The sequence below is a fragment of the Marmota marmota genome, unplaced genomic scaffold, assembly GCF_001458135.2.
Source record: "Marmota marmota marmota unplaced genomic scaffold, marMar, whole genome shotgun sequence".
Lineage (NCBI taxonomy): Eukaryota > Metazoa > Chordata > Mammalia > Rodentia > Sciuridae > Marmota > Marmota marmota.
In genome coordinates this window covers 3,009,995-3,034,150 of record NW_025999960.1, presented here as the reverse complement: position 1 = coordinate 3,034,150, position 24,156 = coordinate 3,009,995, and the positions used below count along the sequence as shown (strand labels likewise).

Below are 24,156 nucleotides of genomic sequence, written 5' to 3'. Positions count from 1 at the left end.
GCTTTCTTTTTTTTTTTTTTTTTTTTTTTTTTTTGAGATGGGTTCTCACTGTATTGCCCACATTGGCCTTCAATTTGAACTCAATCCTCAATCCTCCCTCCGAGGTTGCTAGAATTACAGGTACATACACATGGCTTCTCTTTGTGGTTTTAAATTTTAGTGTTCTCAGTAGAGAGGATTTGGGGTGAGTCACTATTTAACAGAATTTTTTTCAGTTCATGTTAGATACTTTGTAGGTTAGTATTTCAGTTAAATAAATTAGTTCATGGTTTGGCGTTTATGTCCAGAACACAAAGTATAATGATTGAAAGCAAAATTTGGTGTATAGGAATAGTGAGTCCTCAAGTTCAACAAGGCCTTTATCCATTATGCTTCCTATTATATTGGGATTTTTAGCTTAGTCTTATTTTTCTCCTGCACACAATAAATGCTTATTTAAATAGTGTGAGCACTTCTTGAGTTTTTTAAAATATAAATGCACCAATGGGGATTCATTAAACGGGATATCATAATATTTGTTTTAGGGGAGTTGTTTTCTTTTTTTGACACTAGGGATTGAACTTAGGTATGCTTTACCACTGACCCATATGCCCACCTGTCGCAATATGCGATGGAATCGGGGTCACTCTGGGTAAATTGGGCTGGCAACAAAAAAACCACACAAACACAGAAAATGCCTTTTTCAGAGTTCAGGACAGCTCTACAGCCTCAAGAATCAAGCTCCATACTGCGGGGCATGGGGAGCAAAGGAGTCAAGAGAGTGAGCAAACCTAAAGTCCCCCTATTTATTGGGGAGAAACCATTCATAGAATATTCCAAATAAGGCAAGGGATCAGGTTTCAGGGGGTTGAGTCTAGCTTCTTGATGTCTTGTGGTCAGTAGATTGATTGACATCTTGGTAAGTCACACCCATCTCGGTGCCTTGTGGGAACACAGGCAGAGCGAGAGGAAAGGGCACATGTGTGTCACACAGCCCAAAGAGCACACAACAGCAGCCAGTCCTCTCATATGCTCAAATTGCACATAGCTTATACTTACAGCCCATGGATGGCTTGTGACACCCACCCTCTTTTATTATTTTGAGACAGGGTCTTGCTAAATTGGATAGGCTGACCTTGGACAATCCTGTTCTGCCTTATCCTTCCAAGTAGCTGGGATTAGAGGCATGTGCTACCACAACTGGAGTTATGGGAGTGTCTGAAATTACTATTTTGCCAAATATAAAGACTATGAATTATAAATTAGACTTATGAAAATGAATGGACATGATCTTTCCTCCTGAAGCAGTATCATTTCTTGCAGTTCTGTGGATTGAACCCAGAACCTTGTGCATGTTCATAAGCAAGTGTTCTACCACTAAATCTAAATCATCAACCCTGCAGTATAAAATTTTAAAGATAGCTTTGGGATGTTTTAGTAGAAGCATAATATCTTACAGGAAGATTTTCATATGTACATATTTATACATTTGCAAGAGATGGAGTGAACATCCATAGAAATTGAAAGCCCCCTTAATGGAGCTTTTATAAAGAACTTATATTTTACTGGGAAGATCTTGAAAATAGAACTGAAGTACAAAGGCATTTCATAATTACCTGAACATATAAATGCTTTGTTGTCTTACTGAAGGAGATGGACAGGGTATAGTACATGTTTACCATATTCTCCCCCAAGTTCTTTTCCTTCACTTTAAGTCTTTTTGTTAAATGACTTCTTCTCACATCCACAATTGTTAGTTTTTGCATATTGTCTCTAAATTGGTTTGTGAGTAAATGCAGGCATTTAAAGCAAGAAGCTTAGAGGTTTGCTGATTTGTCCCCTTTCTCAACTCCTTAACAGTTATAATCCTTTAACTGTATTTTAATCTTTTCTGTTTGCAAATTAAACTTTTTAGCTTAAATGATCTGGTGTTACATTGTGGTCCTTGTGATAAATAGGATAATATGTTAAGTGTTCTAAAAGGGGAAAAAATTTAAATTTGTCTCTTGGTCCTCTACTTGCTACTTTATTTACCTTAGTAAAGGTATCTTTTTGACTACTTTAGTAATGAGGCTACAGTGGCTTTGTCCTCGTTTTTTCAACTTTTGAGCAAGTGTTGACAACTGATAGGTACAGCTCATTTACTACCAGTGTGTGACACCAAATGCCAGATTATAAAAAATCATCTATTATCAATATCAAGAGGATGAAGGCTCACTAATTCTAAGTTTCTTAATCATTATTGTTTCATTGACTATTTCAATATCATAATTTGCTAATGATTAGTCTTTTAAATATTGGGATAATCTCATTTGTACCTGACTCAGACTGCAAAGATGAATGACATTTAAATATTCATATACATCAGGTTCATCACTTTCTTCTACTGAGCAAATCTCAAGTTATTTCTCTGATTTCTGACACACCTCTTTTATTTAGAAGTGTTACTATTCAAAACTAGACCTCTTTGGACCTTTTATTTCAAGGTTTCTTTATTGGGAGATTTTATATTTCTACCATTTCACAGCATTTTAAATTTCTGCTCACGTTTAAAATATCTAAATACATTTGTTATCAGAATGTTTCTTGTAGTATCCTTATTTCATGATTGCATTTTCTCATTACTAAATGGCAAAGGTTTTTTTTTTGTTTTTTTTTTTTTAGGTTTTCTTCTCTCTGTGGTCTATTCCTATACTTTTTACATCCACTTTCTTATCATTATATTTGCCCAGAATCTTGGTAGTTGGCTATTGTTCATACGAAGAACACGGTACCAAAAATGCATTGGAAAATTTGAACACAGATGTGGGGCTTGTTGACTTTGGACTTTGTGGTATTATGATGTTTCTTTTCCCCAGAGAGGAGGAAGAAACACCAATGTGGGGGTATGGAAGAGCTTTCTAAGTAGGACACAAAACCTAAACAGCATAAAGGATGGATCAATTTTTTTTTTAATATTTCTTTTTTATTTTTAGGTGGACACAATATCTTTATTTTATTTTTATGTGGTGTTGAGGATCGAACCCAGTGCCTCATGCATGCTAGACCAGCGCGCTACCACTTGAGCCACATCCCTAGCCCCAAGGATGGATCAATTTGACACACAGAATTTATTCCCCCAAAACTTCTGTTTTCAGGAAAATATCAATGTCAAAAGATAGAAGACTACCTAGAGTGGGAAAAAATGAATTAAAAAGATGAGGTGATTCACACACACACACACATGCATACTAAAGGTGATTGGTAAGCAAAAGGTAAACCTTTCAAATACGTATTTGGGCAAGCATGAGGGTGAAGTGGAGGCTCAAATACAGCAGATGGGGAATGAAATTGACATGTTTTTGGAAGGTAAGTTGGCAGTAGCTGTCAAGATAAAAAAGCACATGCTTTTGACCTAGAAATCCCACTGCTGGAAATTTATTCCACAAATAGTTTTGGAATTATGCCAAGATACATGCACAAAGATATTTTGTACAGCACTAATTATACTAGCAAAAACTAGAGAAACAACACATATGCCCGCTAGTAGGGAATTAAATGAGTCAAAATGGAAGGCACAGATCAAAGTGCATAATACCTCATTTGTGTGACAAAAATGTAAAAGCATATATCTGATGACTTGATTTTTAAATTTTTCCCCTAGTAGGATAGGGTAGACAAAGATTTTTTGATAGTTTTGGCCTTGTGTAAAGGTTTTGGGAGTTGCAAGTAGGAGGAAAGAAGACTGACTCTTCATTCTGCATCTTACCATAAAAATGTATATATCACTTTTAAAACACTTAAAAAGGTAGATTGTATGCTATTGCCCAGTCTTGTCTTTCCTTGGGTGGAGTTTGGGTATTATCATCCAGCCTGAGATAACACATGGAGGAGTTTTAACAGAAAAGCTGGAGTACCATCCCCACCCCCACTCTACTTGCATTTCCCCTCAGGATTTGTCTTGTATATAATCTTTTTTTTTTTTTTTTTTAATTATCCGCGGACACAACATCTTTGTATGTGGTGCTGAGGATCGAACCCGGGCCGCACGCATGCCAGGCGAGCGCGTTACTGCTTGAGCCACATCCCCAGCTCCTCTTGTATATAATCTTATTTGATCCTCACAATGGCGCTGGTGAGATAGATCCTGTGTGGGACATAAGAAAATGGGGACTCTTAGAGACTTTGTAAGGGAGCAGAAGCACAGAGCCAATTGTCTCTCCCAAGTCTGAATTGTGTAGTGTTTTCTATCACCATATCTTCCACTGCTGTCTTGCACATGTTTTGGGGGCACTAAATTTTAACATGGCATGTTACATCCTTCATGAACCACCCGAGCCGGATTCATTTGAGGTTGTCATAAAGTAGTTCCTCATAGGTGCTGAAGCTGAGGCAAGGGACATCTCCTTTCTCACTGTGGAATGAGGAAAGCTTGAGGCAATGAAGAAACAACATTTTGAACAACAACAACAAAAAAACTTATTTGAAAGTAGATATGTCATCTTTTTGTCCCAGTTAATACTACTATCTTTAGTTTCAACCTTCCCACCACTACTACCATTGTAGTCTCTGGAAAAGTAACTTTCTGGCTTCTGTTGAGAAACTGTAATGCTGCCCTACATATGTCACTCATTTTTCCCTTTTTTTTAGTTTTCTTTAACTGGGAGGTTTGTTACATTCTTTTAGGGAAGTCTACTTGGGTGCGATTTTAAAGGAGATTTCTGTTGACTTCCATTAACAAAATATTAAAGATCTGGGTTGGGGATGTGGCTCAAGCGGTAGCGCACTTGCCTGGCATGCGTGCAGCCTGGGTTCCATCCTCAGCACCACATACAAACAAAGATGTTGTGTCCGCTGAAAACTAAAAAATAAATATTAAAAAAATTATCTCTCTCTTTAAAAAAAATTTAAAAAAATAAATAAAAGGTACATGCTTAAAAAAAAAAAAGAAAGAAAATATTGAAGATCTTACATTTTCAGGAGGTACCCGTGTGCACTTGATATGTCAGGTGCTATGACTTAGAGCTACGCCAAGATAGACACTTTGGGAATAGAGATGTTTTAAGAACCAACTTCACAGCACTCCCTTACAGACTGTTTAATGTGGTCTAAAAGATGAATTATTGAGTTTATAGATAGGATTTTTATACATTGTTTTAAAAACTTTTTTTGGGGGGGGGTAGTGATGAATGGAGAGCATGCCTTTATTTTATTTGTTTATTTTTATGTGTTGCTAAGGATCAAACCCAGTGCCTCACATGTGCTAGGCAAGCACTGTGCCCACTGAGCTACAGCCCCAGCCCTATGCATTGGTTTTGAACTCCTATTTCTCTTTTACCTTATGGACTAGATTCAAACCTGCTAATATAGACCAACGGATGAGCTGCTGCCAGCAGATGGGGAGCACAGCTGTGTGATATTCCGTTTAGATGACTAAAATGTTAAATCTCAAAAAAGGCCATAGTGGCAGTGCGTGGGCTAACAGTTGCTTTCTGTAATTTGAGCTGTAATCATGCCAGTTCTTCTCATGCTATGCTGTATTCTAGGGTAATGCCATCATGTCCTTGATGTCAACTACTCTATGTACACAAATGACTCATGTCTCTCTGTCCCTTTATTTCTTCCTCTTCTCCATCATCATTTCCTTCTTCCTCCCCCAGCTTTTTTATAAGTACAGATGTGGTTTCAGGTTATGCACTGGAGTTCACCAGCTGTATAAACTATAAGCATTCCTACTTCATAATGTCCGAAGGTAACCTCATCTTTCCTCCAAAATGTATTTTCCATTTCCCCTGGCTAATGACTTCCATAGGTCATCAAAGCTTAAAACTTTAGCATCATTCTTGACTTCCCTTAGGTAATTTTGTGTACCTAATCAGTCACACATCCTTGTTGATTCTACCTGCAAAGTGTCTCATATTTTTCTTACCTTCATTCCTACCGTGGACATCCTGTTTCAGACACATTGTTATCACACATGCATGCATTTATGTATTCAACTAGTACTTACTGGTTGTTTATTTTGTGAGGCTGTTTTATGTCTTATTCAGTGAAGTCTGAATAAGATGTTTTTTCTTCTTTCTTTTTTTTTTTTGGTACCAGGGATGAAACTCAGGGGCACTTGACCACTGAGCCACATCCCCAGCCCTATTTTGTATTTTATTTACAGACAGGGTCTTGCTAAGTTGCTTAGTGCCTCGCTTTTGCTGAGGCAGGCTTTGAACTAGTGATCCTCCTGTCTCAGCCTCCCACCCTGCTGGGATTATAGGCATGAGCCACTGGGCCCAGCATTCTTCCTTCCTTTTAAAGAGATGGCAATAGTGGTTAAGATTTATTGAGCATTTCCCATGGGCAGCAGTACTTATTTAGTCTTCACAATAACTCTTAGAAGCAGATGAGGAAACAAGTGCTAAGAGATGAGGCATATCTGCAAATTATAACAAGACAATATAGGTGACTCAAGGTACTGAGACCAAAGTGAGGTCATCAGGAAATATAGAAATCCTTTCACGCAAAGTAATACAAAAAGAAAGGACTCAGAACAATGAACCACATGTAACAGGGAGCAAAACACACGTAAAGAAAATTTAGAGCAGAATCTGAGAGGCTATATCTTTATCCTGATTGATCTTTACCTATTACCTTGGTGACCCCAAATTTGATAGTTTTTTTTTGGTCTTCACTGAGTGTGCACTAAAGCATAAAAAGTTTTCATGGGATGGCTGGGGCTGTAGCTCAGTGGCAGAATGCTTGCTTGAATGTGTGAGGCACTGGGTTCGATCCTCAGCACCACATAAAAGTAGACAAAACATAAAAGTATTGTGTCCATCTACAACTACAAAAATTTTTTTTGAAAAGTTTTTCATGGGAAAATTGACTTTTTGGTTATGTATTATTTTAATTAATTTAATATTTGAGTTGGGATCAAACTCAGGGCCTTCTGCATGCTAGGCAAGGTCTCTTCCAATAAGCTACATCCCTAGCTCTAGTTTAAAATTTTGTTTTGAGATAATTGAAGGTGCACATTCAGTTGTAGGAAATAATACAAATATATCTCATGTATCCTTTATCCAGTTTCTTTCATGGTAATATCTTGCAAAACTATAGTACAATATTACAACCAGGATACTAATAGATACAGTTAAGATACAGAACATGTCATATATAACTAAGAACTAATAATTTTTTTTAAAAAAGATACAGAACATTTCTATTATTACAAGAATCTCTCAAGTTGCCCTTCATAAGCCTCCAGAAACTACTGACTTGATCTTTCTATATATTTTAATTTTAAGGATTTTATGTAAATGGAATTAGAAAATACACATTATTTTGCCCCCCTTTTTTGTGTGTAGTTCTGGGGATTCAGCTGAGGGCATCTCCTATTGCTGTCAGTGCTTTACCCTTGAGCTATATTCACAGCTCAATACATATCCTTTGACCTCTTTCACTCAATATAATTCTCTACAGATCATCCAGGTTGTTGCATGTATCATTCCTTTTTTTTTGCTCAGTAGTGTTCCAAGGCATAGATGTATCACAGTTTAACCATTTTCCCATTGAAGGACATCTGTATTGTTTCTAGTTTTTAGCTATAATGAGGAGAACTGCTATTAATAGGTGCTTCTCCCCCAGCCCCCCAGTGATAGAGATTAAACCTAGGGCTTGAGTGTGGGCTCTGCCACTGAGCTACCCCAATTCTCTCGGTGAGACAGGGTCTCACTGTGTTGCCCAGGCTGGCCTCATGATCCTCTCGCCTCAGCCTCCCAACACAGGGCACCATTCCCAGCTTACCTGCAAGTTTTACATGAGCACAAGCCTTCATTTCTCTGACAAATGCTCAGGAGTGCAATTTCTGGGTCATGTGGAAGTTGCATGTTTAGTTTTCTTTGTGTGTGTGTATGTGTGTGTGTGTGTGTTTGGGGGTACCAGGGATTGAACTCAGGGGCACTTGACCACTGAGCCACATCTCCAGCCCTATTTTGTATTTTATTTAGAGACAGGGTCTCACTGAGTTGCTTAGCGCCTCCCTTTTGCTGAGGCTGGCTTTGAACTTGGCAATCCTCCTGCCTCAGCCTCCCGAGCAGCTGGGATTATAGGTGTGCACCAGCGCCCCCAACCGCCCCTGTTTTTTAAGGCCAATGACTTTATTGATCTAAAAACTTTACAAGGACAGTGATTTATGCCATAAAAGGCACCAAATGGAATCAAACAGACCAGAAGTGAAAGTTGGGGTGAGGGAAGGGGCCAAAAGCCCAATCAGAAAAGTTTGGTTAAATGTTTCCATGAAACTAGCAGGGGAAGGAGGAAGGCAGATGCATGCAAGAGCAATAATTCCAAAAAGATAGAAATGGTGAGGGGAGAGAACTCTGAGAGACCCTGAAGTACAACAATAGGAATCTTTTCCTTTGTAGAGGACAAGGAACCCCCACTCAGCTGCCAACTCTGGACATTCAATGGGGTTGGGAACTGAGGGTTCTCCAGAGCACATCACAAGAAGGCATCACACCATTCTTGAAAGCACCCAAAGCAGTCCTGGGACTCTTTTTTGGCCTTGGAGCCCCCATTTCCTTCAGCCATTCTGGAAGAGATCTTCATCTTTCTTTAGCACCCAAAACTAGGACCACATATGTCTTATGAAAGTCCTTTTCCTCCAGCTTCTTGTCCAGGACTTACTCAAGACCGGCCAGGCTCCCCACTGGCATTCCCTCCATAGACTTTGACACGAAATCTCTGTGCTTTTGTGGTGCTGCCATCGTGATCAGGCTTAATAGGCAGCTCCTGCTCCCATAATGGCCCCTTTTACCACTCGGCTGCTCCAGCCAGTACTTCAAACCACTAGAATTTTTCTGTCTCCTCTCCTTTTACATTATTGAAATAACTACATCAAGTCTCCCTACTCCCAACCATCTTCTTTAATGGTGTCAAAATTCATTTTCAGACATGGGCCGAAAAATTTTTGAGAGATGACATATTTTGGTATAAATGTAGTAGGCATTTGGATTCATCTAACTTAAAGAAAGAGACATTGGTTAGAACTTTTGTGAATTGTCTCTATTAAGTTTATGGTTAAAGTTATATAAGTAGATGAAATGACTCATGCAGTGTGGGTGGAAGAGAAAGAAAGGAACTGAGTCCAGAGACCATTCATACTTAAGAGTTGGGTAACTGAGTAATCAAAGGGCTAGGATATACTTTGGAAAGTAAAACAAGAAGTGAGACATTAGCAAAAGAGCATATAATACAGTGTTATATGCCAGATGAGAGACAATTTAATTGGAAGACTAAAAATATATCTTGCATTTGGTAGCTAAAGGGATGAGTGTTCATTTTTGCTTGGCAGTTTCAGTAGAAATGCAGGCAGAAGACCAGGGATACCTACTTGAAGCATGAATGGGAAATAAAGTGGAGGTAATGAATGAAGCGATTCTTTGAACGTAAAGTGAAAAGAATAAGCAATAATTAGAGAGCATTAATGGAAAAAATGATTTAAAAAAAAAAAACTGGAGGCCAATGTTTTAGGATAAAGTTGAATTACTGGGGAGAATACCCCCAAAATATAGGAAAAAATCTTATAATTAGTCATGTAATAATACCCCAAATTTATCTTAATGAAAAATTATACAAAAGAAAGGAGAGATTTAAGGAGAAAGGTTCTGGAAGAGATGGGAGAGAGGATTTGGTTCAGACTGGTGGGAGGGAGGTGGAGAGGGGTAAGCTGAGATTAATTTGTGTTTGGTGAGTTCAGCCTAATGGCTTTCCTCATCCTTGGGGTAGTGGGTTTGAGAAGAGTCCTGAGGGTTGGAGCAGTCATTGAAGAAATGAGAGATGGTGCTGATTAATCACAAGGAATAGGATTGTTGAGTCTGAGGAAAAAAAACACGTTTGTAGTGTTGTCAGTTTGTATAGTGTGGCCAGGGTGGGCTTGAGAAATTAAATTGGGAGTTTAATAGCAGAAGAGGATGTGGAGTCAGGAGTGGATAGTCTAAGAGAACTGAAGTAGTGATTGTGAAGCCAGAATTAGACAGGCAGTCAGCATAGATAGGTAAATTGAGTCAAGTCGGATCAAGGAGGCCAATTTTGAGTGAGTCCAGGAAGTTGGAGACTCCCCTGAAGGACTGAAATGTTAATTTCTACAGAGCCCTTCCATCACCCTTATCTAGAACCTGCCCCGGCTCCAACCTGTTGCCAAGGTAACCGCCCTACAGGGAGCTATAAGGTTGTTAATGTGTCCTTAGTTGCACCATTCTGCCTTTCCCCCTTCATCCCACCCGTTTCCACCTTTTGGCCATCCCACCAAGGATTTCCTAGGCCTAATCCTGTATGCAGGAAGGAGAGAGATAAGGGGAAGAGGGCAGAACAAAGGAAGCTTAGGACTCATAAAAAGGGCAGAACACCTCGATTCTGGGGATACCAGGATATTGCTATGGCCCCCTTCTCCCTCCCTATGTTCCTCCTATGTTATCCCTTTCTAAATAAACCCTGCTTTATATGCTTGCCTCCAGAGTGCTTCTCCAATGTTCAAATATCAACATGTGGGGGAGCAGAATTCGTGGCAGATAACCAGTAGTATCAATTGGGTTGGAAAAAAGGTGTAGAATTATTGAGCAAGAGAAATATGGAACAACACTTCCTGGCTAGAAAAGATGATATTGGAGTTAAGATTTCAGATGTAAAGAAGCTTGAGATAATCATGAGGTCCGAGAGAGAGAGAGAGAATGCCACAATGAAAGAGATGAAAGCCATTGTTTCAAAGGACCCTACAGTGTTAAGGAATTTGTTTTTTATCTTAGAATTTATGGAAAGTCAAAGAAGGGATAGGACCATATTAACCTTTCAGAAACCTTACTCTGATGGTACTGTGGATAATGAATTAAAAGAGGGGCAACACTCAAAGCAATCAGAGACAAGTTCATTACTTCTGCACCCAGCTGAAGGGACTTGTTTTAGATAAGTTTTCTGCCACATTTTCTACCCTCTTCATTAAACCCAGTTAATTGAACCAATCAATCTTGATTTTGTGCTCCTGGAAAGACCACCATCCCTCAACTGTATTTTGCTCACAGCCATCTTTACTAAATGTAATTAAAACTCTCTTTTCTGGGCTAATTTCAGGAAAAATTTGCTCTATATTCTTATGTCATTAAAGTTATGGGGCCAGGTACGGCTGTTGTAATTGGAAATAGTGTCACCCTGTTCTTGCCATTCACTATTTTTCTGAGAGTCTCTGGAATTTTTTTTCTGAAAAATCTCAGCCATAGACTTTCCCTGTGTTTCCTCACGCTGAAAATATACTTCATATGTTTATATTTGTCTTTCCTAGCAGGTCCTGAATGCCTTTATATTAAACTGTATCGAATTCATCTTGTTATAACGTGGTACTTAGACATCCTAGAATTCTGGATCCGAAATATAAGTTTAACAAATGTTCGGTGAGTGAGTCAATGAATGAATGATGGACTGGGATGCAACTCTGTCCTCCTGGCGGCTACGTAATCTTAAGGTCCCAACAAGTCTGTTCTGGAATAGGTTTAGCTGCAATGCCCAAACAGTTTTCGGACTAACAGAAAGTGTCACTCCACTAGATCCGCTTCATTTGGAAGTGGCTGTAAGAGGACACAAGCAAGCTTGTTTCCCCCGAGGCTGTTTTCCGTACAGCAGCATGGCAGCTGCCTTCCTGAACTCGGCCGCACGTTCCCTCTGCGGGTAAGTAAAAGCTCTGTCCGTACAGTATCATGGCGCCGCCCGTGGGAGCCGGTCACAGCATCACGCCCGGGGGAAGAGGCCGCCGTAAAGGAGGCGCCGCTTCCTCTTCTTACTTCTCCCGCCTCCCACCGGCTGTCGTAAAAGGGTGAATGGAGAGCGAGTTGTGGGGGGGAAAGAGGGAGGACAGGGGGCGCGGAGTCAGAGTGGCGCAGCAAGTGGCTGCAGGTGGCGACCGTGGCGGGGGTTGGGGAGTGAGGTAGTCTAGGCGTCGCGGAGGAGGAAGGTGAGAGGGTCCAAATAAAACTAAATCTGCAGTCTGGCCTATTGGTCCGGGGGCCGCGGAGCCCCCACCCGGGGAGATGGACCTCAACCGGATCATCCAGGCGCTGAAGGGCACCATCGACCCGAAGCTTCGGATTGCAGCAGAGAACGAGCTCAACCAGGTGAGAGCGGGCCTTCGGCGCCCCGCTGCCGCCGGAGCGGAGCCCCCAGCCGGATTGCCAGCTCTCCCCGCTCGACGCCCTTCGTCTCTACCCCCACCCGGGCTCGGGACCCCGGCGCTCCCTCGGCCTGTCCCGCCCCGGGTCCAGTGGAGCAGCATGGCACTCCCCCGGGGTCTTTGCGGAACAACTCACGCACCTGTTGGTCACCTTTGCATCTTTTCGTGTCGCCTTCCTTCCCAGTGCAGTTTGTCAACCCCACTTGGTCCAAATAGAGAAGCTTTTGCAATCTTTGCCGGTGTCTTCAGGGTGGGAAGCTTTTCCGTAAGCGCTCTGAAATTGGGGACGCGGTTGGGGGAAATTCACTTCATATTCAAAGCCGAGTTAGCTTTTCTCCAGACCCAACCCTTTTTAGGTGTTGCTGTGGGAAACCCTGCCCATCGCCTGCTTCTGTGGGGTTGGCACGGACTCTTTTGTCAAAGAGTGGCAAGAGTTTTGTTGGAGCGCTGGGCATTGCTGTCGGGAGAGTGCTCTGGGAAGAAAGGGCAGTTTTCATGTGCTTTACCAAAGGCACATCCCCTAATCGCGTCTGGAGGGATTTCTTTAAAATGCTAAAATGTGTAAGAATTTCTTCTATTCGACTTCAGGTGTTCTTCCTAACCAACCTTGGCTTTGTTACAGTGTTATCCCCAATATTCCAAAAACTTAATGATCCCGGACTCTAACGTATTTCTTCCTTCATACCTGTAACACTGAACCATAGACCTGTTACTAAAAAGTACAAATGATACCTACTCCTAGGATGAGGTGACCACTGTTTGAAGTTCTAACAGTCCTTAAAATATAAAGGAATATTCTCAAATTAATTACTCCCAAGGTATTTGCTCAGGACCAGCACATCAACATCCTCTGAGAATTTATTGAAAGTGCAAGTTATGGGGTTTCTTCCCAGACTTAAAGGGAAATTATGGGCGTGGGAACCAATTGTGTTTTAACTAACTCACCAGGTGATTCTGTTCCTTCTAAAATGTGATAAAGTCTGTCCTAAGTAAATGTTTCTGTTGGGGTTAATTTTAAAAAGCAGATGAGAGTTGTGAGTCTTTGAAAGGAATTATCTTAATGGGAAATCTGTGTGGAGTTCTGAGTAGACTGAAACCAGGATTCCCAAGCGATAAAAGGGATTGTGAAAGTACTATGAAGACGAGAGATTGTATTAAAACCCAAAGGGGATGTGTCAGGACCATCACTCAGGATAAAGTTAAAGTCAGCACCTGCTTTGCAGAGTAGAAGGACTGCATGCAGATTAGCTGGAAGAATAGTAATCCAGGGGTTGGTTAGGAAGAACAAAACAAGAGCTGAACTTGCAATTTTCTAATATGAACAGGAGAGTTAGCTTGCTTGTGACCCCCCTTCTCCTCATCACAGACCATTTCCAGTGCAACTTCTTAAGGTACCTTATTTATGCTTGAGGCCCTTTGTTCATCCCTAGCACTGCAAAACCAAAACCAAATCACTACCACCAACAACAAAAAACTCTATAAATAAATAAATAAATGTATGTAGATTATTGCCATGCCACTCATTTAGCATTTGTTTTGTATGGTGTTTTGCATTGCAATATATCCACACTAAGTTTTTTGGAATTGTCTTTAAGTAGAAGGCCACCATATAATGTTACTTAACCTTATAGTAAAACACGGTTTAGCCAGACATGGTGACACACATGTGTAATCCCAGCTATTTGGGAGGCTGGAGGCAGAAGGATTGCATGTTTTAGGCCAGCCTGAGCAATTTAGTGAGACCTTGTCTTAAAATAACAAGGACTAGAGATGTAGTGCAGTGGTAGAGAATCCCTGGGTTCAATCCCCAGTATGGAAAACAAAAACACACATGGTTTATGGTGTTTGGGTTTTGTATGCTTGTCCATTACCACCACTGTAACTTCCTGCTTTGCTGGATAAACTGGTGGGTAATCTATCATAAGTATTTAGGTTCTCCTCTTAAAATTTTGTGTTTTTAAAATTTTTATTTTCATAGTACTGAGGATCCAACTCCGGGTTCCTGCACATGCTAGACAAATCCTCTACCATGGAGCTAGATTCTAGTTCCCAGCTCATTAATTTTAGTCTAGACTGCCCCACCTCAGCAAATATGCTTTGCTTAGGAAATGGGGGTAGCTTCTACAGTGTACTGATTGATCTGTCAATTGCTTTAAGAGTAAATAGCTTCAGCATAACAGCCTAAGGTCTAAGAGATAAATTCTTATTTGGAAGCTATGTTTTCTTAGGCCAGCATTTTTCTCTTAGCAGTGACTGGTTCTCTGTTGGTGATATTGTTTCTATGGAAAACCGATTTTTGAGTCTTTTTTATTAAAAATGAATGCTGTATACCTTCCTCACTGTCTCTCCACCAGAAGTCCCTTTAGCAGCAGCATAGAGGAGTATGGTTGGGTAGATGTCTTGCTTCTGTAACTCATCCAGAAAGATGTTGTTGTCCTTTTTTTTTTTTTTTAATACCTTTGTTTTTATTTATTTTTATGTGGTGCTGAGGATCGAACCCAGGGCCTCACACGTGCTAGGTGAGTGCTCTACTGCTGAGCCACAACCCCAGCCTCAAGATGTCTTCTTTTGAGCTGGGGTTGTAGCTCAGCAGTAGAGTGCTTGCCTAGCACACATGAGACCCTGGGTTTGATTCTCAGCACCACATAAAAATAAATAAATAAAATAAAGGTATTGTGTCCATCTACAACTAAACATTTTTTAAAAAGTTGTCTTTTTAAAAAAATTATCCTCCACATGTTTTTCTTTTCTTTTCTTTCTTTCTTTTTTTTTTTTTTAAGATAGGGAGGGAGGGAGAGAGAGAGAGAGAGAGAATTTTTTTAAATATTTATTTTTTTAGTTTTTGGCGGACACAACATCTTTGTTTATATGTGGTGCTGAGGATCGAACCCGGGCGGCACGCATGCCAGGCGAGCGCGCTACCGCTTGAGCCACATCCCCAGCCCAACTCCACATGTTTTTCAGTAGGGAAATAAAGATAATTTAATTGCCAAATTTTGGAATCTCCATTTTCCATGGAACTGTGTGTGTGTGTGTGTGTGTGTGTGTGTGTACGCGCGTGTGCGCGCGCGCATGCCTGCATATTAATGGGATCTACACCCAGTAGATCCCTAGTAACTAATCTACACCCAGTAGCTACACTCCTAGCCTATTTTTATTCCTCTTTTAGAGAGTTTGTTTATATGAATGACAGATATATTTACAGAGTTATGTTGTAGGCATTGGTATAAGATTCTTCTCCCATGGAGCTTACATGTTAGTGAGAGATACAGGCAAGCAAATAATATAATTTCATGCTAATAAAGCCTGAGAAAGTGTGTTGGAACGTATGCATAGGGTAGTCATTCTCTGAGGAATGACATTGAATAGACATAGATGTTGTGAATGAGTGAGCTAAGAGAATTGGGAGAGGAGCAGAGGGAATAGCAAGTTCAGAAAAGGCCCTCAACCTGTCATTTTAGAGGACTTGAAAGGTAAATGTAGTCAGAGCAGTGAATCAGAGAATGGGAAAAATCAGGCTTTTGCTTTATAGGAGTTCTCATAAAATACAGAAGATAGCTAAGCAAGAAAACAGTGTTCAGTGAACTTCACAGATTCAAAATAAACATCCTTAAGAAATTATGAGGAAATCAGTTATCCCATTTATTTATTTATTTAAATATTTATTTATTTTTTAGAAACTTGAAGCCCAAAGGAGGACAGAGAAATTGAGTAATATTTGTGAGGCAAATAGTGTGAGAATATACCAGAATTTACTGCTGAATGTTTTATCTGGCCAAATTAACATACATTGAAACAAAGCTAAAAGGAGAAGACAAAGTTTCTGAAGTTCTTTAAAATGTAAACAGTTGAAAAAAGAGAAGTTCCAACTGTGGCAACAATGCTGAAATTAATTTCAAATAAGTAGCATTATCTAAGTGTAAAGGTTATGTTGTTTTTATGTGTAGGAAGATTTTTTTAAAAAGTAACCAATTAGTTTTATGATTAAAGTAAATGAAATTTTTTTTTGGACTGGGGATTTAACCCAGGAGCACTTAACCACTGGGCCACATCCCAAGCCCTCTTTTTATTTTTCATTTTGAGACAGGGTCTTGTTAAGTTGCTTTAGGGCTTCACTCTCAAAACTTCTGATCCTCCTGCCGTTGCCTCCTGAGCTGCTGGGATTACGGAAGTGTGCCACTGTGCCAGCACAAATGAATTATTTTATAATGTGTATGTAGAGAGATATAGAAAATGGTGCTAAATCTATATTAATTTTGCCACTTGTAAACTATAGTTAAATATGTTTCTTTAAGAATTGAAATTTTGGGGCTGGTGTTGTTGCTCAGTGGTAGTGCACTTGCCTAGTAGGCGCGAGGCCCTGGGTTCGATCCTCAGCACCACATAAAAACAAATAAAGGTATTGTGTCCAACTACAACTAAAAAAAAAAAAAAAATTTTTTTTTGTAGTTTCAATTACGAAAATGAATTTCCCTTAAGTATGATAGATTTAAGATTTTTTTTTAAAATATTTATTTTTTTTTTTAAAGAGTGTGTGTGGGGGGAGAGAGAGAGAGAGAGAGAGAGAGAGAGTTTTTTAATGTCTATTTTTTAATTCTCGGCGGACACAACATCTTTGTTTGTATGTGGTGCTGAGGATCGAACCCGGGCCGCACGCATGCCATGCGAGCGCGCTACCGCTTGAGCCACATCCCCAGCCCCTAAATATTTATTTTTTAGTTCTCGGCGGACACAACATCTTTGTTGGTATGTGGTACTGAGGATCGAACCCAGGCCGCACGCATGTCAGGCGAGCGCGCTACCGCTTGAGCCATATCCCCAACCCCTTAAGATTTTTAAAAAAAAATTTTTAGTTATAGATTGACAATACCTTTATTTATTTATAAATCTTTCGAACCCAGTGCCTCTCACATTCTAGGCGAGCACTCTACCACTGAGCCACAACCCCAGCCCCACATTTAAGATTTTAAAGACTATACAGGATGAAAGGAAGAATAATTATAAGATAATACAAAATTTTACTGAAGTATTTGGGAAAGCACAAAAATGTACTTGAATGGAAAAGATGTTGTTTTTCTCCAAACTTATTTTTAATCGTATTTACCTTAAATGCTACTTTATAAATAAAATAATAGAAAAGGTGATTAAATAAATGAGTGTATGCACAAACCCAGCTGTATCTTCAAAGGGATGATACCAGAGATTCAAGCTCCCAGGAGAACGTAAGCTAGACAGACTCTTTGGGGCATTGTCTGGTTTGGCTTCAGTGAGAATTTACAATTCTTTTCTGGGATTTTCAGTGGGCAAATCCATTTATGGGCTCTGGGAATGTACAGGGTTGTGAAGGTCCAGAATCTAAACATCTATGTAGAGCATGGCCAAAAGGAACCGGCTGCTCTGTTTCGTTTCTTTTTGCTTCTAAGGTTACCAATGGCCAAACTCAGGAGCAGATTACTGGTGTAGAGCATGTCTGGGGTGTGAAGTGACTCAAGCAGCAGGGCAGAGAAGAAACTCCATCAGCACAGGCTCCCTTAGGCATTGTTAAGTTTAAAAGATGCTATAGCCGCAGAGGACAGCTGGCAATGACAGCGCTCAACCCTGTCTTGTGAGTCACACTGTTCCAATTTGGACTGGCTCTTCTCCATAGCTTAGGCATTATTTAACATTGTCTGGTTCATGGTACTGGATATCCAGTTTTCTGTAGCTGATGTTTTCTTGATTTGCGTTTGTCAAAAAATAACAAACAAATTAACATATAAATAATCTGAGAATAAACACTTGTGATGAGTTATTCAGAGACTTCAAATCCATAAATAGCTTTTAGACTTTATTGAGAAAAAGTGAAAATTTCACCTACAAAAAGATAAATGGAGTAAGGAATTTGTAGAAGCAATTAGCTCCCAAACAAAACAATAGCAACCACAAAAAGCCTCCTTAGTAATAGAGGAAATATAACTTAAAGTATTAAAAAGTTTTAAAGTTTCAAAGAAATGGTTAATACTATACCTACACTGCTTACATGGACACTTGTATATGTGGGATTTTGCATATTTTTTGTGGAAAGCATTTTGGCAGCATATGTCAAAAATCATAAGTGCCTCCTGGCAGGGTGGTGCACATCTGTAATCCCAGTGGCTCTGGAGGCTGAGGCAGGAGGATCTTGAGTTCAAAGCCAGCCTCAGCAAAGATGAGGTTCTAAGCAACTCCATAAGACCTTGTCTCTAAATAAAATACAAAATAGGACTGGGGATGTGGCTCGGTGGCCGAGTGCCCCTAAATTCAGTACCTAGTTAAAAAAAAAATCATAAGTGTTCACACTTTTATTTATGAGCTTATTCTAAGGAATTGTCTTTTGACTTGAAGTATCTTAATAATCTTCATTTTGCCATGGAGAATTTGTTTTATATTAGCAGTTTTTCTTTTATCTGGATAAGGTATTCATTAACAGGTGCTAATAGATATTTATTGACATTTCCCTCTTTTTATAAAACTATTCTTTGTCATTTCAGTCTTACAAGATTATCAATTTTGCCCCCAGTTTACTTCGGATTATAGTCTCTGACCATGTGGAATTTCCAGTACGCCAGGCAGGTGAGTTTTTTTTTTTTTTTTTTTTTTTAAATACTTTAAAAATTGATTTATAGGTGAAAATAGAATGAGAATTTTATTTTAATTCTAAATATAATTTCTTGAAAAAGTAGGAAGCACATCTACGTATTTCTAAGGCATAAAAATTTACCTTTTTTTCCCCCTGAAAACTTAAAGGTAAATACTAAACTCTCAAATAGCTCCCCCGCCCCCCTTGCTCTACCCATCAGTTCCTTGCCTTTGTTACAAGATCAGTTTCCCACTTAGTTTTCCCAGTTTTAATTGCTTATCTCCCTAATTTCTTATGATTCCTGATAGCTTCACCTTTGGACCCACAGATTAAGACCATGAGTTTATGTATCTGAATTCAAGCTCTAATTATGTGTCAAATGATGTTGGTAATTGTCACACAGATGTTCCTAACCAGATGTTTGGAGAGCTGGACTTTTTTGTTTTAAACACAAATTTATTCTTAAGTCTGGGATTTTATGTAATTGCTTAATGCACTTTTTTTTTTTTTTTTAAAGTGGGCTTATCATTAGAGCTCAAAGGTTAAATATTGAGAAAGCCTTGGAATATCACAAGTCCTTGGAATATCTGGAAAAGATAATAATTATAAACTAACGGGTAAAATGACAATAGCTAATTTAAAAAATAAGTGTATTTAAAAGCCTTATGTTAGTGATATATTTAGATGTCCCTCCACTAATGATGGATTCCCTTCTGATAAACCCATTATAAGTTGAAAACATTGTTAGTTGAAAAATAATAAGTCAAAATTGCATTTGATTCAGGACATGGTGGTGCATGCCTGAAGTCCCAGTGACTTGGGAGGATGAGGCAGGAGGATCACAGGTTTGAGGCCAGTCTCAGCAATTTAGTGAGGCCCTAAGTAATTTAGTGAGACCATGTCTCAAAATAGAAAATGAAGGTGTCTGGGGATGTGGCTCAGTGGTTGAGCGCCCCTGGGTTCAATCCCTGGTACCAAAAAACAAACAAACAAACAAATAAATTGCATTTGATGCACCTAATCTACTGAACACCATAGCTTAACAACACAGTATACTCTTGAGTTTCTGTTGTTTACCCTCATGATCTCTTGACTGTGGTTGCTTAGCATCATGAGAAAATATCTTGCAACATATTGCTAGCCCCAGAAAATATCAAAATTCAAAATTTCAAGTATGGGTTCTATTGAATGCATACTTCTTTTGCATCATTCTAAAGTTAAATAAGCATGCATTGAACCACGATAAGTCATCTCTATTCATTATAAGTGATCTGAGCAATGAAGAAGAATATAAAGAAGAAAGTAAAATTATCCAATATTCATCATTCAGAAATGACCCTCATTGACATTAGGTGAACATTAGTGTTGCATGTGTTCAGGTACAAGGGTAGAAGAATAGTTTCATAGAAATTGAATTATAATCTACATGCTGATCAAAGTATTTAATTTCACTTGGACAAAAAATAAAGAAGGAATAATTAAATTCTGGGACTATGTTTATGAAAATATAGTTATGTGTTGCCTGATGATGGGGACATGTTTTGAGAAATGTGTAGGCAGGCAATTTATTTATCACTGTTCAAATATCATAGCATCTACCTAAACAAACCTGGACAGGATGGCTTCCTGCACATCTAGGCTTTGTGGTATTTATCTTTGGAAAAGTGGTTGATTGTCGTAATGACTGAAATGTCATTATGTGGAACATAACTCTATATGATTTCCTACAAGATTGCTTTGTGGTTTAGATAAAAAAGAAAAACCTATGGAAAAAATTCATGTTGGAATTATTTATTTTAATAAGGTTTATAAGAATTCTGTAAATGCTTTTTGCAATTTTAGATCTCATTTGTTTAATCTTTGACTTTATAAAGTGGGGCTGTTCTAGGGCTGGGGATGTGGCTCAAGCGGTAGTGCGCTTGCCTGCCATGCGTGCGGCCCAGGTTCGATCCTCAGCACCACATACAAACAAAGATGTTGTGTCCGCCGAAAACTAAAAAAAATAAATATTAAAATTCTCTAAAAAAAAAAAAAATTAAAGTGGGGCTGTTCTGAAACAACATTTTACTAAATGAAACCTATTTTAATAATCCAGGTATTTGTAGGGACATTGTGATGTTCTTATGAAGCTTTTTAAAAATATTTTAAAATATATTGTTTTAGAAGATCTTAAAACAATTTATTACATTAATGTGTTGTTTATATAACATACAAACAAAACACAGAACTTTTACATTAGATTACACTTAACACCACTCTCAAAGATAGCTGCCATCAAATTTGGGGCAATGCTTTAGTTTTTTCCATTTACATTACACATGCTATTTTCAAGTTTCCTTTCTTTCATTAAACCATGTACCTTGGAGATTATTCCATGTTTGTGTACACACGAATTCTTCATTCTTATAGTGACTCAGTAGTATTTCATTGTGTAGAACTGTCATGGTTTATTTAAACAATTTGATATTGACAGACATTTCCCTCATTGTCCTTTTTTGTTGTTAATAGAAGCAGTGCTTAATGAGCATCTTTGGAAATGTACCTCTAGGTATTTGGGAATTTTTATTTTTTAGAATGAATTATTAGGAATGAAATGCTAGGTTAATAGATGTTAAAGATATTAACATTTATAATTTTGAATCCGATCACAAAATTACTTTTGCTTTTTCTTTCTTTTTTAAAATATTTTTTAGTTGGATACTTATTTTGTTTATTTTTATGTGGTGCTGAGGATCGAACCCAGGGCCTCGAACATGGTAGCCAAGCACTCTACCATTGAGCCACAACCCCAGCCCTTGCTTAATTTTGTACCTAAGAGGGTTGGGTGTGTAGCTCAATGGCAGAGCCCTGGCAGGAGGCCCTGGATTTGATCCCCAGCACTGTGGAGGAAAAAATGTGCCTTAGAATGCTAGGTTCCCCATATCCTCACTAACTGTGTGCAACATTTTTTTTTGTGGTGCTGGGGATTGAACCCAGGGCCTTGTGCATGCAAGGCAAGCACTCCACCAAGTGAGCTATATCCCCAGCCCTGTGTACAACTTTTTAAAAAAATTTATTTTTGTGGTGCTTGGAATACAACCCAGGGCCTCCTGTATATTAGGCAAGTGCTCTACCATTGAGCCATATCTCTAGCTCTACAACTTTGAATCTTAATAACTTAGGTAATGAAGTTTTCATATAAAATATTATCTGTGTGTAAAGGTGCTGTTTTCTTTATAATGTATGTGAATTTTAAATCTTTTAGCTGCAGGACAGTTTGGTTTGGTGATTGATTATTTCCTAATGTATTGGAACAAACTTTCAATCTTAAAGCATCCATTTTTGCCATTGAGTTTGAAATATATTGTATAACATTTTACAGCTATCCTAAAGAATAGTTTATAAATGTTCTTTTCTATTTAGTCTTTTATTAAAATACAAGGATGCTTTATCACTTTAAGGTGACATCTAGTTAGCCTGTCATTCATCATGATATTAAAAATAGAATGATGTGGTCTTTGTTTTAAAGAAAGATCAGCCTATATAAACTGTTAAAATAAACAAACAAAAAGCAAACAACAGACCAACCAAAAAAAGAAAAATTAAGTGGAAAGATATAGCTCTACATAGCCCTGTTTTTGTAGGAAAACAAATTTATTTCCTTATGAATTGGATTAAGATGTTAGTGTTTTGTTTCTTAGCGCTGGAAAATTTTTAAAAAAATATTTATTAAGTTTTAGGTGGATACAACATCTTTATTTTACATTTATGTGGTGCTGAGGATCAAACCCAGTGCCTTGTGCATGCTATGCGAGCACTTTACCACTGAGCCACAACCCCTGGCCCCTGGGAATTTTTTTTTTTTTAATTTTCATCTTTTTGGCAGACAATTCTAAAATATTCTTTCTATTATTAAGTAAACTTAGTAGTCAATGTTTGCTTTTAGCTTACTGTGAATTTTCAAGAAATAGGAAAAAAATTAATATTTTAATATTGCCATGTCAAAATAAATTTGGAGGTTTGCTCTATTGCTTTCCTTTCAAAGTATTGATAAGCATAATAATATTAATAATATAACCAGGTAGTATGCAGAGAAGGAAACTTTTTTTTTTTTTTTTTGGTACTGGGGCATTCGACCCCTGAGCCACTTCCCTATCCCTTTTTTTTGTATTTAGAGACAGGGTCTCACTGAGTTGCTGAGGCTGGCTTTCATCTCTCAATCCTCCTGCCTCAGCCTCTCAAGCTGCTGGGATCACAGGAGTGTGCCACCTCGCCTGGGAGGAAGCCTATTTTAAATATAGGATATTGAAGTTGTAGTTTGGAATCTTTCAAGTCACTTTTGTTTTTAAGTGTTCAACTCCTTGTCTCTGAAGAGAAAGAGACCCTTTATTAAAGTTCCTCTAGTAAATGTAAACTTGGCTTCAGAATGTACTTTTCTTTAATGCATTTTGCAGTTGTTGTGAGAAGAGTAGTTTGTATTTAAAAGTGGAGGTTGAGAGGAATATTATGTTGGACCTGAAGAAGTCATCTGCAGTGAATGATGTAGGACCAATCAATTGGAAAAAACAGAAAAAGCTTTTCAGGACCCCCCTCCCCTACCTGCCTGGTTTTCATTCTTCTAGGTTGTTTTCCTTTTTGTATGTCAAAGGGATGGGGTGATGATATTACAATTTATAGTTTTTTATGTATAATTTGTTAAGACTAACTTCAGCATTCTAAAATGCAGAAGCTAGTGATAAACAGAAAGATAATGTTTATCATTTCAGAAACATTTCAAAAAGCTCTTTTCTTAAAACTGTTTTATTTGTGGGATGCTTCTCTGCTCTTACTAAAAATCTCTTTAATTTTATTTATAGCTTATACATTTGTTATCAGATCTAGCCTTTAACAGATTGAAGTAATAGCAATGGAGAGAAGGGCTACCAAATTATGATGAAGAATGCAAAGACTTAGAAAGATCACCTAAAAAGCATGGCATTCTGCCTCACCGAGTTTATAACAGCACTATCTTGATCCTTTGAGGTTGTGGAGCCCAATTTATTTCTGTAGTTGTGTTTCTGAGTAGAGAGTGAAGTTTAAGTGATGATACATTGTGCTTGCGAAGGAGAGAGGCAGGCAACTGAAAGCCACAATTAGATATTATTTCACCCCAGTTAGAATGGTCATCATCAAAAAGACAAAAAACGGGCTGGGGACATAGTTCAGTGGGAGAGCCCTTACCTAACCTGTGTGAGGCCTTGTGGGATTGATCTCCAGTATTGCAAACAAAGAATAACTAAAAAAGCAAATGCTTCCTTTTCTCTAAAAGGGAGTTCTTACACACTTTTGGTGGGAATGTAAATTTAGTAAAATCACTATGGAAAACAGTATGGAAATTCCTCAAAAAACTAAAAATAGAACTACCATATGATCCAGC

At 38.5% G+C, this 24,156-nt stretch overlaps 1 protein-coding gene and 1 pseudogene across 1 annotated transcript in view; one reads left to right on the top strand and one right to left on the bottom strand.

Annotated features, from left to right (window-relative positions):
- Window positions 1-6,158: 6,158 nt before the first annotated feature.
- Window positions 6,159-11,724, bottom strand: LOC125616635 (annotated as a pseudogene).
- A 155-nt stretch (window positions 11,725-11,879) lies between these two features.
- Window positions 11,880-24,156, top strand: part of Ipo8 (importin 8) — a 73,861-nt gene continuing 61,584 nt past the window's right edge. Inside the window, 2 exon segments of the mRNA XM_015493205.2 lie at window positions 11,880-12,107; window positions 18,673-18,754. Coding sequence (XP_015348691.1) covers window positions 12,024-12,107; window positions 18,673-18,754 — 166 coding nt within the window. The 5' untranslated portion in view covers window positions 11,880-12,023.